The sequence below is a fragment of the Anolis carolinensis genome, chromosome 4 (genome assembly GCF_035594765.1).
Source record: "Anolis carolinensis isolate JA03-04 chromosome 4, rAnoCar3.1.pri, whole genome shotgun sequence".
NCBI classification, from domain to species: Eukaryota; Metazoa; Chordata; class Lepidosauria; order Squamata; family Dactyloidae; genus Anolis; species Anolis carolinensis.
In genome coordinates this window covers 42,456,364-42,473,569 of record NC_085844.1, presented here as the reverse complement: position 1 = coordinate 42,473,569, position 17,206 = coordinate 42,456,364, and the positions used below count along the sequence as shown (strand labels likewise).

The 17,206-nt window shown below is 38.4% G+C and overlaps 1 protein-coding gene across 3 annotated transcripts in view; it reads left to right on the top strand.

Moving 5' to 3' along the window:
- trim55 (tripartite motif containing 55) overlaps window positions 1-17,206 on the top strand; it is a 43,223-nt gene that overhangs the window by 14,509 nt on the left and 11,508 nt on the right. For 2 of the 3 annotated variants that reach the window (XM_016992860.2, XM_062980322.1), the window contains exons 5-9: window positions 3,403-3,636; window positions 5,507-5,529; window positions 5,836-5,960; window positions 7,080-7,300; window positions 8,521-8,808. In XM_016992860.2, coding sequence (XP_016848349.1) covers window positions 3,403-3,636; window positions 5,507-5,529; window positions 5,836-5,960; window positions 7,080-7,300; window positions 8,521-8,808 — 891 coding nt within the window. Of the gene's footprint in view, window positions 1-3,402; window positions 3,637-5,506; window positions 5,530-5,835; window positions 5,961-7,079; window positions 7,301-8,520; window positions 8,809-13,370; window positions 13,462-17,206 lie in introns of all 3 variants that reach the window. The other variant, XM_003219625.4, reaches the window with a different exon arrangement.

Genomic DNA, 17,206 nt, shown 5'->3' with positions numbered 1-17,206 from the left:
TTCTTTCCTTGTTAAGATTGCAGCAGATGTTAAAAACTATTTTTTTCCACACAGCTTTTGATGTATAAAACTGGGGGTTAAATCAACTTAATTTTCCCTATCTCTCCTGATAGAATATTTTAAATATGTTATATTAAGTATCACTTTGGGAGACCTTCTGTGCTGAAAAGCAATAACAAATACCTTCAATCAATCAATCAATCAATCAATCAATCAAATAACAGAAAGGGAAGCTCTTAAAATTCCTAGGAATGTAGATCTGATTCATATACTCATATTCTCTCTCTCTCTCTCTCTCTCTCTCTCTCTCTCTCTCTCTCTCTCTCTCTCTCTCTCTCTCTCTCGCACACACACACACACACACACATAGTGTGTGTGTTTTAAATTGCAAAAGGGTCTAATCACATTATCTCCCATCATATATAGCTCTGCCTTCAATTGCATACAGTTTGTCAAAATACCCACAGTAACCCCAGCATACTTCTGTTTACAGATGCTATTATAAATTAAATGTATTTATTTACCAGAAGAAGAAATCAACTTAAACTTCTCAAAATCCCATCCCCAAATAAAGGATTGCAAATGAAAACCTGTGGTAAAGTAGGCTTCAGTTTCAACATCTCATGCCTCTAATTAGCAGAAAAATCCATCATAGTTTCTTATGTTGCCAAAGCAAAGGAAATAATATACCAAGGATGGTTCAAAGCCTCTAAAATCCCTAGGAAAAAAAATATATTAACAGTTTAAAACTTTGTTGTCAGAAAGCCTTTGCATTGCAAGGATGAAATTCATTGCTATCAGGAGTCTGCAGGCTGAAATGAGCCTTTCAAGTAAGTTAGCTGTAGAAATTAGAATCACACCAAAGCAGAGACTCCTCAACATCGAAGCTTTAACAAACCTAAACAAAACGGACACCTCAAAGGTTTGTAGGCAATGATACACGAAGAAGTCGAAGAAATCTCCAAGACCAATGTCGTGTCTTTCCAACAATGACTCACTTACACTCAGGGCTCACTTTACTGAACTCTTTACTTTCTGAATTTAAGTTGAGAAATTGCGATATAAGTTCGTTCACCTTCACACAATTTAATAGGCTTATGTATGCGTCCATACATAATCCCAGAGATTTTGGAACAACGCCTTAATGGTGTTTTCTAATTTTGGCTTTATATATTAATTTATAAACATATATCCCTCTTTTCCATAGCTTTTGCACTACTCAGAGTGATTTATAATAACATTTATTAAAATATAAAACAAATCAATATAAGATGAAAATAGATGTAGCAGATAAAATCTCTTAATGTATAAAAATATCATCTGACCAATAAGCCAAAGGCATGTTGGGAAAAAATGTATATCAATTAGAAAGGAATGGGCCAAATAACATCACAAGGCCAGGTAGAGTATGTTTCAAAAGGATGGACCCAATTTGAAATTGCTGTATCTCTGCAACCACAAACCACTCATAAATGAATCTCTTAACTCTTGAAAGCCTGGGGCATATTTTCAAAGACTTACTTCTAGATGTCTCTCCCAGAACACAAACAGCCCCTAGCCTCAGTCATTTGCAACATGGTGACCCCACAATATAAGGCCTAATGAGATAAGTGTTTTAAAAATGTGGACAACTGGATCGGCCTGGTTCTGGCCTGATCTATTGTGCTTTTGACCAACAGACAAACTGCCTATATCTTGAGTAGAGATTTATTGGCAATGACCATTCTGGTGGGGCCAAAAGACAGCACCCAGCCATGTGACAGAGAAAAGCACTGTCACTACCAAGACTCTGCTAGGCAAATGCTTGTGGTCAGTGAAACAGTGGCAATGGCCCCAGTGTTCCCTTAGCCGATTTAGTCATATGGATGCCAAAAGGACTCCAGGGATGCTCCCAGGCTACATTAGGACAGCTCCAGAGTATTTTACCTTGAAATATCTGAGTAGACACAGCCCTAGTTAAATATGTAGGTTGCACATTTGTGTACTGCTTGAGATGGAGAGATTTGAGCAGCTGGTGTGTGGAAGAGCGGGGCCCTATCTCATATATAACATTTTCTGACCTTCCCTGGGGTTTACTTGTTGAAAAAAAACGAACAAGGCAAGCAACTTAAATAGAATGTCTGGTTCTTTATTTCCACTTATATGTACTTTAAATTTCAAATGCAAAGGCAGAGCCTTCCAAGCTATATTTAGCTTCCATGAATCTACACAGCATTTGTGAGTGCAGTTCGTGTTGCATAAGGATATATGTCAAGCTTTTGCAGAATAATATTATTCGATATCTAATTACAGTATCATAGTTTTGATATAATAGAATCATAGAATCATAGAGTTGGAAGAGCCCTCACGGGCCATCCAGTCCAACCCCCTGCCAAGAAGCAGGGGGTTGGACTGATATGATATGTTATGTCCTACAAACAATCAACAGTCCTGATAATTGTTGGGCTGGTCTGTTTCTCCTCAGAGCAGTTGTTCTCACTCATTATTGGTTTGATTTGTTTGGTGTTTGTTTGAAGTTTGCATAGAATTTCCTCCTAGAAACTATAATAAGGGAAGGGACCTTCTGGATTGCCTTGTGGCTCATGCATTAGTCTGTATTCATCTAATCTCCTCACTAGACATCACCACCCTTCAATGATTGCTGTTACCCCAGATACTGTATGTCAGAACTCAAACTTTCCAGTATACTTTATGTAGTGTTCTCAGCAGCACAAGTGCAGTATACCTGCATTTGCAGAACGAATACCTGCAGTTTCATTTATCTACTTTCAGCAAAACATGGCCTTTCTAGGTATTTTCTCAATTCTCCAGTGCAAATGGCATTCTCTGGCTGGACTTTCTTCATTTTAATATGGTTTGCTGTTATCCATGGTTATATATACACAAAGTCCAGAAATGTATCCCCCATTGATACAGGAGTCATACTGAATACTACAAAGATGATCTATTGATCGTAGGTTGAACATAACCCCGAAGATGTTTTCATTTAATATATCTAAATTCTTATTTATCCTAACAAACTTCAACTCACCTCTTTTTCTCCTGCTCCTAACACTGATATTCATCTCTCTCCCTTGCTCTCTGAGTCTGTTAACATGCCGATTAACTTGTATGATTTTTAGTATAAGCCACTTTGAGGGTGTGTTTCCTCTGCTTTGAGGAAGAAAAGGTGGAATATAAATACTACTACTAATAATAAAAATAACTGATCTGAGTTTAGCTAAGCATTATCTCTGACCTTTAATAACTCTCCTAAGTCATTAAATTTCTAACTGATATCTCACAACTCATACCCTGTTCTGGTCATACATATCTACAAAAACAGTTCCCAGCTTTTATAAAATAAAAGCAAATGTAGAAAATATAGCACCTTTTAACAAGAACCCAATGATTCATTCACAGGATTGCTGCAAAAGACAGAAGGAGCAACTATGTGAAAAATTTGATTCTTTGTACTCAATTTTGGAAGAAAGAAAAGGTGAAATGGCACAAGTAATCACTAGGACCCAAGAGGGAAAACTGGAACATGTCCGGTCTCTGATGAAAAAGTATTCAGATCATTTGGAGACGGTCTCAAAACTGGTGGAATCAGGCATTCAGTTTGTGGAAGAGCCAGAAATGGCTGTGTTTTCACAGGTTGGTTAAAGACGGGTCAGAAAAATCAAGGGAGTATGATCTTGGAAGTGCTAGCTAATTCCTCCAGTATCTTTATTTCTGTAGTGTCCTGTGAGTGTGCATGCAAGTAGGGAACCTTTCTATTTACTGAGCATTTTAGTTATTTGTTGAAAAGTACCAACAATGCAGATACATCCGTCTGCTTTCATTGAAGACCAAGCACATACTGAATACAAAATGGAGTCCTGAGTCTGAACATGCTCAGTACAATCACATGTCTATAGTTCCTCCCCCACCAAAAAGGTACAGTCAAACTGGCAAGTCAACATACACATAGAATACAGGTTAGCAAATATATACATCAACAAATAAATAGTATAGGCTTGGGAGGTTGCTATTTTCAACAAGACCAACCCTAAGGCAACCCTATCATGAGGGTTTCTTGTTCAGATGGGTTTTCTTTTGCCTTTCTGTGAGGTGAAGAATGTGACTTGTCCAAAACCACCCAGTGTGTTTCCCTGGCTGAACAGGGATTTGAACACTGGTCTCCCAGAGTTATAGTACTATGCTTAAACCATTACCTCACATTGGCTTGTATTTATACACTTATGATATTTTCTAAATTAGAGAGAAAACTCTTAATTTTATTATGTTCATCTAACACAGTGGTTCTCAGCCTGGGGTGCCCAGATGTTTTGGCCTTCAACTCCCAGAAATCCTAACAGCCGGTAAACTGGCTTGGATTTCTGGGAGTTGTAGGCCAAAAACATCTGGATACCATTAAATTAAAAACATATTGCTTTAATTGTTTTAAGATTTCTTTCAGAAGTTGAGTATAATAATATGCCTATCCAAGGCAAATGATGAAAAAAGATAACTGTTAACAACATAGGTGGAGAACCTAGAAAAGAAGCAGCTATTGTTGTGTTTTGTTATCCTGATCCTACTTTCTTGTGATCTACTTGTTTTGTATTCATTTAATTCATTCAGTTGCAATCTCTTCACATACTATAGAATTGGCACCTATTTTTATAAATCAGATCTTTTTATATCCCCACATTTATATCGTCAAGGGAAAATGGCCTAAAGGCTGTGAAGAGATAAGATTCTTCTCATTTAAATGGACATCTTCCACACACATTTCAGAAAATCACTTCTCTTACATCAGAAGATAACGAATCCCTCTTATTCCAGAACATGACAGCTCGGCAAAAAGATGCCAGGACACTGCAGTGTTTCATATGTTTGCAGTTTTGCTCTGGGAACTCCACCTACGCTATTCTATTCATAGATCTCATAGATGGAGCCAAGGCTGGGTTGGCCATTATATTAGCTATGCTAAAGCTTAGATTTCCAAGTAAACCGAGTACAGTGTAATTATCTTGGAATTTCCTTTAAAAAAAAAAAAGTGTGCTTGCTATTTCTTCAGAAAATCCCATTATGCCACGAATACCTTACTCATTACATGACAGTGGGACAGTGTCAGTATCTACAGCAGGCATGAGCAAACTTCGGCCCTTCAGGTGTTTTGGACTTCAACTCCCACCATTCCTAACAGCCTCAGCCCCTTTCCTTTTCCCCCTCAGTGGCTGAGAGGGAAAAGACTATGGAATGACTGAGTATTGGGAAAAACTTTAAGGCAGCTATGTTGAAGGCAGATACATCAGAAATAATTGAGATCCTCAGATTTATTCAGGCTGATAAACCAAAATACATGAGGGATTTTTTCAAATCTTGTATAGAATCTCTAATCATGGTAAAAACTGCAAGCATAGTATTGATTGTTTTAACAACCTGCATAATAATAATAATAAATCTGTGACCTATATGTCTTTTGAAAAGAAAAATTAAAATGTGATTTATTTCATTGTTTTTGTTTTTGTTTTCACAGAATGCAAAAGCGTTGCTTCAAAAGTAAGTTCTTTCATTGAAGAAAATGTTTCATCACAATAATAACAATAACAGCAACAACAACAACAGCAATTATTATTTATATCCTGCTTTTCTCCCTCATGGGACCCTAAGCGGCTTACAACATATTAAAATCATGTTAATCCAAATACATCAGTAATAAGTATAAAACATCATAAAATAAACAGTTTAAAAACAGTAATAATATACATTCACATTCTTGTGTCATTACTAATCAAAATCCATCAATTTTGAAAATGCTGCTTTGGAAGATGTGATACAAATAACATGGTATTGTTTTTATTTTAGAATTACTGAAGCCTCTAAAGCATTTCAGATGGAAAAAATAGAGAATGGCTATGAAAATATGAGCCATTTCACAGTCAATCTCCAAAGAGAAGAAAAGATAATAAGGGAAATTGACTTTTTCAGAGGTAAGGGCTTTTGTTCTCATTTTCCTAAAAGAAATAGGATTGGTTACTTTTTCACTGTGGAAGTGCGCATGTATTGCAAAGACATCCTCTCAGGAATATGATTAAGAAAACCTTTTTGACATTCCATAAATATAACAAGGCCATTTTACATGCCTCATAATCAAAAGTAAACTCCCAGGAAGACTGCCAAAGCATCTTGAAGATATTTTTGTCTTTAATAAAACCTGGGGCTTTGGTATCTACGCTCAACATGACAATTTTTCATGAATCAAATATCCTGTATACAAAAGAGCTATTAACCCCAGTTTGGCCTGTTTATATGACTAGGCAGAACCACTGTCAGTATTACCAATGTGTTATGCATGGAGAACGTTTTCTTGAATACAGGCATTTATGTTATAGGCTAAAAGAAAATAGTTTTATAGTTTCTATTCATCTGGCCAATAGAATGTCCTTGGCATCAGTGTTTTTTGTGGATAATATCAACTTCGTAAGATAATCATGTTTACCTTTCCATTGAAATAAATTAACATGCATTTTATCCTAACACTATCAACAAAAAAATACAAGTACAAGCAAAGGTAGGGGGGACTTTTAGCCTTCCTGATTTGTGCATGGCCAATTGTGAGAGCTGAAAAGGTCTCATTGCCTGGAATATACCTCCCATCACCCCATCTAGTATGAGCAATTGTTGGTAATTGTAGAAATAACACCAATTCAGGGCTTCTCAAAGTGGTGGTTGTGGACTAGTGCTGTATATCAATCCATTTGTTGCAAATTTTCAGTGAGTGTTCGGAGGTGGGTATTTATAGCTAATAATACAAATATAGTGCTGGTTCCCGGCACATTCTTATCACTCAACTGTACTTCTATTGGATGGCATGTATACCTGTGAAATTAACAGGACCACAACAGGGCATTTACTTCTGCCCCCTCTAATGGTGAATATAAATGCCTCAATCATCTTTGTACATACTCACTGTCTCCTTCAAAATGGTTTTCCTTTGAAACCAGAAGAACATTGTTTTTTCAGACAGGACCGCGATCAAGGTAAGGAGAAAATGTTTTGCCTGGGTAGATTCAGCCCAAGTGTTATCCTTCCTCTCTGTGTTATATTAGAGGAGGAGGGTGACGATGAGGAGGAAGATGTGCCTGAAGGAGAAGAATTGGATGAAGTCCACACAGAATCATCTGGCGAGGAAGAGGAAGTATCCGAGCGAGCATCTCAACAACCACAACAGAATGCTGTGCCAGAAGAAATGTCAGCTGTCACTCAGATTAACATACCATCAACATTACCACCTCCACTACCCATGAATGCTGCCACTTCAGATAATCAGGTAACAATCTGGAGAAATTCTTGTCCTATTTCATGTTTTCTTCCTGTTACCATCCCTGTGATGTTATAAGAAAAGTGGAAATGTATTTTTCCAATAATTTGCTCATGCTGTCATTTTATATTGTACAAGTTGGGTCCAGATTATTCTGATGCACCGTATTATTCCATAGAACCCTGGTTGGGCTTTGAGACTGAGTTTTGTTTTTTGGTTTTTGAGGGGTTTTTTTGTTCTGCTACATTAAAAGGCACCTCTAGTGTGGAATGTGTCCAGAGGAGAGTGACTAAAATGATCAAGGGTCTGGAGAACAAGCCCTATGAGAAGCGGCTTAAAGAGCTGGGAATGTTTAGCCTGCAGAAGAGAAGGCTGAGAGGAGACATGATGAGGGGCCATGTATAAATATGTGAGGGGAAGTCATAAGGAGGAGGGAACAAGCCTGTTTTCTGCTGCCCTGGAGTCTAGGATGCGGAACAATGGCTTCAAACTATGGAAAAGGATATTCCACCTACACGTTAGGAAAAACATCCTAACTGTGAGAGCTGTTCAGTAGTGGAACTCTCTGCCCCAGAGTGTGGTGGAGGCTCCTTTTGGGAGGCTTTTAAGCAGAGGCTGTATGGCCATCTGCTTAATCTTCTTGGCAGGGGGTTGGACTGGATGGCCCACGAGGTCTCTTCCAACTCTATGATTCTATTATTCTATGACACGAAAAAGGATTCTCTTAGTGGTTACCCCAAGCTAGTCTAGCACATCTGAGCAAGGGCAGGCTAGCATCCTCAACAATCCAGTGCCTTCTTATTTCAGAAGGTCTTTCACAACTGATCTCACTGCCTATGGACTTAATAGGATGGGTGTCCTATTTGCTTTCATTGGCATGTTTTTAATAATGTTTTAAATATTTATGCTCTCATTCATTGTATGTTTTGATTGTATTTGTTCAATTGTAAACTGCCTTGGAGCGACTCAAGATACAAAGATGGGATACAGATGGAAACAAACAAATAATAAATCAACACTGAGATGAAATCTAAGGGTGTAATTTTCTTGCAACCAATAATCCTGGGTTTCATCTTAGATGTGAAAAAAAATCAAATTATTCAGTTTAGTGTCAGGGGAATAGCTGATTAGAAATGCTGCTTATTTTTCAGTAAGAGAAAGATTGTGTGGGAAAGAATATATACAGTAATTCACATTCCCTCTTTATTTTTATTTTCTCTCCTATTAAGGGTGAAATTGTGCTGACTGCAACCGAACAATCTGCAGGAGTAGTAGACACTGAACTACCAAGAGGAGAGCTGATTGATCCTTTGTTTTATCCAAGCTGGTATAAATCTCAGCCACGACAAACAAGCAATTCAAACACAACATCAGTGACCGAAAATAGGCAGGTAGGGCCTTGCATTCCTGTAGAGGTGAATGGAAAGAAGGTAGAAGCTCCAGGAACAGTTGCTGCTACAAATGTGAGTTCTGCCGTGAGCGATAAGGAAGCTAACATACCCACAGATACTTCACAGGTTAGTATATAGTCTCCAAGTATCTTGTATTTAATTAGAATCCTACATACAGTGTAATAGTTGGGTGAAAAGTATATGATAAATTATTCTTCCTTTTCACATTTGTCAGTACAAGCAGGCAAAGTTTAAAGGAAATCTTTCTACTACCCTAAGTAGCAAATGATGCATTTTGTTTGAGATATATTTTTCATGCACCTCAGTCCACTTAATGAAGGGGGAGTCTCATGACACGGGCTGCAGTCCACGAAAAATTATGCTAAATAAAGCGTGTTAAAGTGCCATAAGATTCTACTGGATTGGTTGAAACAAACACAGTCACTCTATTCCACAAAAGAATCACTCCAATTTAAAGGCATTCGCAGTCTTAGACCCAAAACATGAATATCAATCAGATGTGATTACTTTTGCGAGACATATACAATAGATTCATTCAATTTCACAGACCTTCCAATGTAGTCAGTCATTCTGGAATGTTTTAATAAATGGTGATTTCACTCCCCCAGATGTTCTTTGGCCAGATCAGTTGTAATGTTCTTCAGAACAACTGTCTTGAAATTTGGCATGGAGAGGATGTCCAGGAGAAGGGGGTGGGCCATAACATGAGATGTTCACCTCCTCCCTTGTTATTCTTATTTATTTATTTTTATTTATTTACAGTATTTATATTCCGCCCTTCTCACCCCGAAGGGGACTCAGGGCGGATCACATTACACATATAAGGCAAACATTAAATGCCTTTAACATAGAACAAGGACAAGACAAACATAGGCTCCGAGCTGGCCTCGAACTCATGACCTCTTGGTCAGAGTAATTTGTTACAGCTGGCTGCAGCTGGCTGGCTGCTCACCAGCCTGCACTACAGCCTGGGCCCATTCCATCCTCCTTGGACTCTATCTCTAATAGCTTTCAAATGAAAGGGGGAGGTGATGTGGAGGAGGAGTCCCCACCTCCTTGCTCTTGGCAGCAACAGTAAGGCAAAAAGGCATCAACAAGGTTCTAGTCCAAGCAATGGGCTTTCCAGCCCAACAATGCCATCTCCTGATGCCAGTCTTGCTTGGAATTATATGGATAGCTAGGTCGCTTCTCTAAAGTGCCCCTTACAAACTCCAGCCTACTGAAGTCATTTTCTGCTGCTACTGCCATGCACACGCACATGTATGTGTGTTTCTGTGGTGGTGAGATTTTGGCAGTAGTGAGTACATGTGTGTGAGGTGGCCATGAGGTGTATGTGGCACAGACAGCACGCGTGCCCACATGCAACTAAAGTCCAATCCCCCAGCAATGTGAGGGACTGTGAACTTGAAAGATTTGGGGACACCTGTCTTAGATCATACTAGTTGATCCATGAACTCAATAGAGATTTAAGCATGGATTTCCCAGGTATCAAACTCTTGTGAAGCCCTTTTCCAATTCCAACACACACAGAAACAACTTTTGTAATGCAGGAGAGTTTCAGAAACAATTTGTGATAAATCATGGGATGCAGCATGCAAACCTTTTCCCAATGTCAGTAAATGTCCTGAGTTGCTCATACACAAGGTCAATAAGGAACTGGAGGTTTCTGACTTAATGCATATAAATGCCAAAACAGCAATAGAAGGTTCTATTAGTCTTTGTCCCTCTTTTATTAAACGAGATGGATCATGTAATTCTCCAATTGCTGATGTGTTTACTTTTAATTCACTCATTTGATTGTACAAACGTATCAGAGAGTTACACCTTTGGAATATGTAATTGTCCTTGCTTAACCTATTCTGTGTGTATTCTATCAAATTTACCACCTTCTTAGGTTTTCTTTTAAAAAAAACTGATAGTATCTCAAAGAAAGCATGTTGTGTCTTTAATTAATTTTGCATGTCCAATAACTATCTTTTTCCAATAATGTTTATGCTGTGGTCCTAAAACAGTATAATACAGTGGTATACATCCAGATTTTCATTCAGTGAAGTTCCAGTCAGAGGAATGTAAGGGGGAACTGATTTTTCTCATCCTCCTTACTCTTGCAGTTCCCTTTCCCTCTGTAAAAGGGAGGCTGGGAGACCCAGTTGTGCCGTCGCGCCTGGGGCTATAACTCTTAGTGAAAGAGGCATGGACGTGACATCTTTCCCCAGGGGATTGCTTCTTGCCCTCCTTTAGGGAAACTGGAACTCCCAAGGACCAAAACACTGTAGATAACTCAAAAACTGAGTTTATTGTTCACAAAGGGGGTAAAAGAAAATATACATTACAGTCTTTGATTGTTTTAAGTCCGTGGAGCTTTTCCAGTTCCCTCTTTCTCTGGCTGTGAATGCCGGAGCAAACTCAGCCTCAGTCCAATGACCTATGTTTGAAGACACAGTCTTCCTCTGTTGCCAAAGGACTGATGTGAAGGCGCTTGAGACTCCTCAACATCGTTCAGGTTGGCCCTGAACATGAAGTGTAAGTCCCAAGGGTAAGAACCTCAGAATTGGTGCTGAGAGGTAACTTTTCAAGGGCTTTCAGAGCCAAGTCTCTCTCTCACGTCCATCTGGTAGAGAGCTTGCTGGTGGAATGAAAAGGAGGAAACACAGTCCTACTCCAGGAAGAGGGTGGAGTCGAACAGTTGAGCTGGGTGAGCAATATAACAGGTGCAAACAACATTGATTGACAGATATAAATAACCAATCCAACTACATTTACAGGGTAAGGGCAAAATCAGGCATGATACAATTCAAATCTTGCAACTTATAGTTTGACATATAGATGGCGCCACTCGCGCTGTCACACCAGTACACATACAGTGTGGCACTGAAGGCTGCAGTCATGCGAAAATGCACTTTTTCAGGCTGAATCAGGTTTTAAGCGCACCTTTTTAACATGTGCTTTTTAGCTCTTAACCGGATCCCTCCCGCACTTTGATCTGGTTACTTCCATGGTGAGAAAGCCTCTTTACCATTGCTGGAGGATGCTGTCTTCCTGGATCGCCCTCACTGATGATGCTACGGAGCTTTGGAGGAGGAAGCCCCCTCCTCTCTCCAAAAGTCCCTCATGTCATTTGAAAAAATGGGATGACGGACTGAGACTCTCCCTGCCAAATTGGGACAGTTGGACAGTATACATTAGTAGTACAACATTAGCATTCTTAAGCTCTGTAATAAACCTTATTCCTTTAGTACTGATTATTGAGTTGTGAGGCACATTGATGTGTGCGTGTGCATGAGAGAGAGAGTTATTGGGTGGAGGCTTAGTGCTCCTTTCGCCATGTGCTAGGGTACAGATGGCTATCCCTCTCCCCCTGTTTGCCACATCACACCTGGTATTTGATTTTTTAAAAACAACAGGCTTGCTAATAGCAGTATTGGCGTCACAGTGGTTAGGCCCAAAAAACTAAAGACTCCTGGTTCTAGCTCTGGCAGCTCCTGGCAGCTTGCTTTTGGAAAAGGCTTGCATGAGCAATAAGGACAGTGATGTGTGAAAGGATAAGGGATGCAAACAGAATGCGCATCAGCTGTTTAGCTGTTATGAGCAACTCAGTTGTGCTGGGCTCTAAAGCTGAACATGGAAAAAAAGCACAGCACAAGACCAAAGGAGAAAGAGCACAGGGACTGAAAAGGCTAGGAAGTGTTCCTTTTTTGGTCAGCAATTCCCAAGATTCCTTTGCCAGCATGCTGGGAATTGTAGTCCTAAAATAAGCTTTTCAGGTTCTACCATATGGGTGGTTGAGAGCAGGAAATGATTTAGCCAAAGTGACCCCAGAGGAACAAAGAACATAGCAAGAAGGATAAGCATGTAGAAAGGTAGATGGAAATTGGAGGAATGGTAATTTCTACTCCTCAGCAAATCTTGAGACAGGACCCATTCCAAGTTTAAGAATCTGTAAACAAATTGCCATCTGGCGGTCCTACATCAGTAAGCCTATGATAATCAGCCTCTGTCTAAGAGGCATTTTCATTTTCTACAACTGCCTGGAAACGTATTGTTCAACCAACTCAAGGGATCTAGGATCAGCACATATCCAAGGAGGACACAGACTGATGGGTGCTTTCTTGAGAACCTGAGTTTAATGGGATGGGCTTCAGTGAGGAAACTTCGTAGTAGTTTACCAATCTATACTTCTCAGGATTCTTTGTGAAAAGCCACAACAATTTAGTTGCTATAAAAATAATAAATGCATATAATGTAACTATGTAGACTAGTAAAAGGAGCACACTTAAACAGAGTGACTTTTAATTAATGTTATCAAAGCTGGAAAAGGTTATTGTTGTTTTCAATCACAGCTCAAAACATCCAATGATTATTGCCATGCTGGTTGTAGGTTTCTGGAAATCGTAGACTAAAAGCAATGTTTTCAAGCTCCAATTGATACATACCTCTGCCTAATGTTTTTATCAGTGCATGTGCTTCTCACAAGGACTAATCTGGCACACGGTTCAGTTTATTTCTGTTTCAAATCTACCCTGGGTATATTTGTCATATGCACCATTTTTAAATGACCTAAGAATGCAACTATAAAGGGGAATGTTTTCTTCATCAAGCTCAACAATAATGGGCAATCTTATTCTGATAACACATAGTGAAGTACTCTTCTTATTATTTCCTCACAGGGGCTAGCATTCTGCCTCTCAGTTTTGGCTTTTCTTATCTTACTGCACCATCTCTGGAGTCAGATTCAATTCATGATTTGTACTTTAAGGGGTAGGAACTGTTTTGTTTTATCCTTAACTAACAGCACAAGTCATTTCTCTGGTAATGCCTGCAGATGGTATAGAAATACGTCTCCCATTCCCATCTCATCTAAACAGACCATGCTGCCATGTAATAATACATGCTGCCCTTGCCTCCTTATCTCCCCTCCCTTTGAAATGTTATCCTAGCGTGTCATCCTGCATGGTTGTTTTAGAGAGGAAGGTGGGAAAATTCAGATCAATCTCACAAAACTGTATTTGATATATTTGGCATTTCTGGAGTTATTTAAAACTATGAACTGTAGGTGTAATAAGAAGTAATTATTTTAGTTGTCCAGACATCTAACTTTGGGAATGCAGAACTTGATTGCTCATACCTGAGATGTGGGTGTCAGTTTCACTGGAGAATCCTGGGCGAGAGAAGTCCTCTTTGTGCATCTGAAAAAAGCATGTGATCCAACTTCCCATGGACAAGTGTCACTTCAGAATGCAAGTGGTGGATGACATGATGAAATCTTCCCATATTAGAAAAATGTGGCCATTGATCCTAGTCTAATTTTCTATTTGACATGTGAACATACTGTGTGGAAGGAGTTTTGAATTAAGGGCAGCATTCAGACCTTCAGTCTCTTGCTTGCATTGTGAAGTCATGGGTACTATCTGCTTTTTCCAAACCTTGAGATTAGCTTTTATTGTTTCACAGAAGTTTCACATTGTATTTACACTTGCTTTTCCACTGAAAGAGCAATTTGCATGGATTTTCAAGAGTTCAAATATCCACCAATATGTGTCTTGCTTACAGCAAAAACAAAAACAAAACAAAACAAAATTGTATCATGTGCCCTCTGATCCAAACATGTTAGGAGTTCTTTTACTGTTTACAAGAACTATAATGGTTTTCCTCGAGAAACAGGATGGGATAAACTATCAAGTCAAAGTTCTTTGCCTTTTTATTCATCCTTTTAAAATGTCTGAAATTATAAAAATGAATAGTCCTGTAGCACATAGCACTTGTTTATTGCCAGCAATAGGACCTCTAGGAGAGAGAAGAAGACTCATAAAACACATTTAGTACATTATCTGGAAATTAGAATCAAAGAAAATATTGTATGCTCATTTTAAATGAGAGCACAGATATAAAAACACTACTCTTACAGAAGAGAGGGGTGTTTATCCTGTCCTATAGTTATGATTAAATAAGTACTCTATTCTCCAAAACAGACTTTTGGAATTAGTGGTTCAGTCTTTGAGATCTTGACGTACCTTGTGTGAGGACAGAGTTAAACCATCAATAAAATTATACATAGTGAAAAATTAATGCAGAAATATGCTTTATAACACACTTAAAACAGCATAATGAAAATAACAGTAAATGATATTTTGTATTCATGTAGTGGATAGATTCACAGAAGCCAAAATGGAATGTGGTTCCGTATCAAGTGCCCATCGATATCTTACAGTTCTGTGCTAACATATTAGCTTCAGAAGGAGTAAAGTTTGTTTACATGCACCTCTTTGCTGGTGTTCATTTTGATATGTCGTTTTCCTTGGTAAAGAAAGGTTACTTATTTCAGATAAATGGTTTGTGTCTCATTAATGTAAAGATGCCATAGGATCACTAAACAGAAATTACAAAAGCATTTGGATTGCATTACAATAGTCTACTCTAAGTAAATCAAAGAGCAACATTCCAGTACCATCTTAATAACTGTAAGACAGTACTGATATCAAATGTTCAGCATAGAATTATATCTGCTATAAGTATGTGCAACATTATGTATTTCTTTTAAAAAAATTGTTTCCATGGCTTGTCGCATGAATCTACAAGATCCAAAGGCAAATTGTTATAGGGTGTTGTGTGGTTTCTAGGCTGTATGGCCATGTTCTGGCAAAGTGTGGATATGATGGATGCAGAACGTGTATCTCCCTGTGATGTAAGAATATCATGTCCAATCAATGAGATGTTTGTTGGGCTCCTGAATTGTCAGCTGTTGACACAGATCATGTTTATATATAAGGGATATTGGAGATCTTTGTGTGGACTATCTCTACTTATGAATTTCTAATCAAGCTAATCAAACTAGAAGGTATATTCAGTATTCTTAAATAAATGAAACAATAGACACGAGGTTCGTTATTAACTGTCATTTTTGTTAATTCGTTTAAGTGTTGTGGTGGTCTATCTCTTGGTCAGTCGTGCATCTCTTAGAATTTTCACTGTTGTTGATATACATTTTGCTAAATCACAAACCACAATAATATATGACTTCCAAATACAAGTAAATAGATGTAGTATTCAGAATTAACATAGAAAATATATGGCTAAGAGGTAGAACAGATTTGCCATCCAGGAGGTCTCCATTATGTTAAATCCCAGACAATTGCTACTTATGTAGATGTACTTTAAGTGCACAGTAGCTAATAAGATCATTAAAGAGATGAGATGGAAAGATCAGACTGTGAATTAATGCCATGCTACATCAGAGACTCAAGTGACAAACGGTGATTATATTATTTAAGTTGCTCCTCTAAATTGCAGTATTTCGGTTCTTGGGATCATCTGGAATTAATTCAGTGCTTAATGAAAATTTCAGCATTTAGTTTTGAAAAGGGGGTTTCAAGGCTTCTACCTTTTCAAAAAGGTTGCATGTTATATTTTGCAAGACAAATATTCTTATGTGTGAGATGGGATTACTCATACACCTAGGACTGGAGATGTACTGAAGTCAAAGATAGATTAGAAATTCAAATGTAAGTGATAAAATTGTACAGAATCATGTTCAGGGGACAAACTTCTGATTGATAAATTACACTTTCTCCTCTGCCAGCATTTGTATATAAACACATGTAGCCATATTGCTGTTCAACTCATCTTACACTGAGCTTGAAATCTTCTGTACTACAAACTTTTTTCTAAATTTTACCTTTCCCAATTGGATGTTATTTTTTAAACCTACTGATTCCGAGTAGTACAATAAGAGTGTACCATTAAATAAAACAAATTCAGCAAATTTGAAAATCTGTGTTTAGAAAATCCTTTTATTTATTTCTTTTGGACCATGAAATATGCATACAATTTTGGATAACATTTCAAGATTTTCTGCTCTATTTGGGGGAGGCAGATATTATAAAAAGAGATGAATAAGAGAAAATGAATATTTAATCATAGAGTACAGATGAACTCCCTCTATCAGCTCCAGCTCCTTGCGGGGACATGAGAGAAGTCTCCCACAAGGATGGTAAAAACATTTTTTTAAAAAACATCCGGGCGTCTCCTGGGCAACGTCCTTGCAGACGGCCAATTCTCTCACTCCAGAAGTGACTTGCAGTTTCTCAAGTCACTCATGACACAAAAAAAGAAAAAGAAAAAAGTAGAACTCTTACCTAGTTTTATTGTTTGCAGTTTTCCCCAGATGTTGATAAATTCTTCAAAATAAGTAGTAGTAATAACTCTTTTCAAATACTCCTAACCACTAGGCCACCAGGTTCAATGCCAATTCCAAGAGGACTCCCAAACTTGACCAGTCTCTTCAAGAGGAGTGCAACCCCATCCAGCACAGGCTGGATCCGTATTCTCTGATCTAATGTCCAACTGACCAGGAGCACCTCTGTCTTGTTTGGATTAAGTTTCAATTTGTTTGCCTTCATCGGACTGTGGCGCAGCTGGCTAGTAACCAGCTGCTATAAATCACTACTGACCCAGAGGTCATGAGTTCGAAGCCCGGGTCGGGTTAAGCCTCCGGCCATAAAAAAAA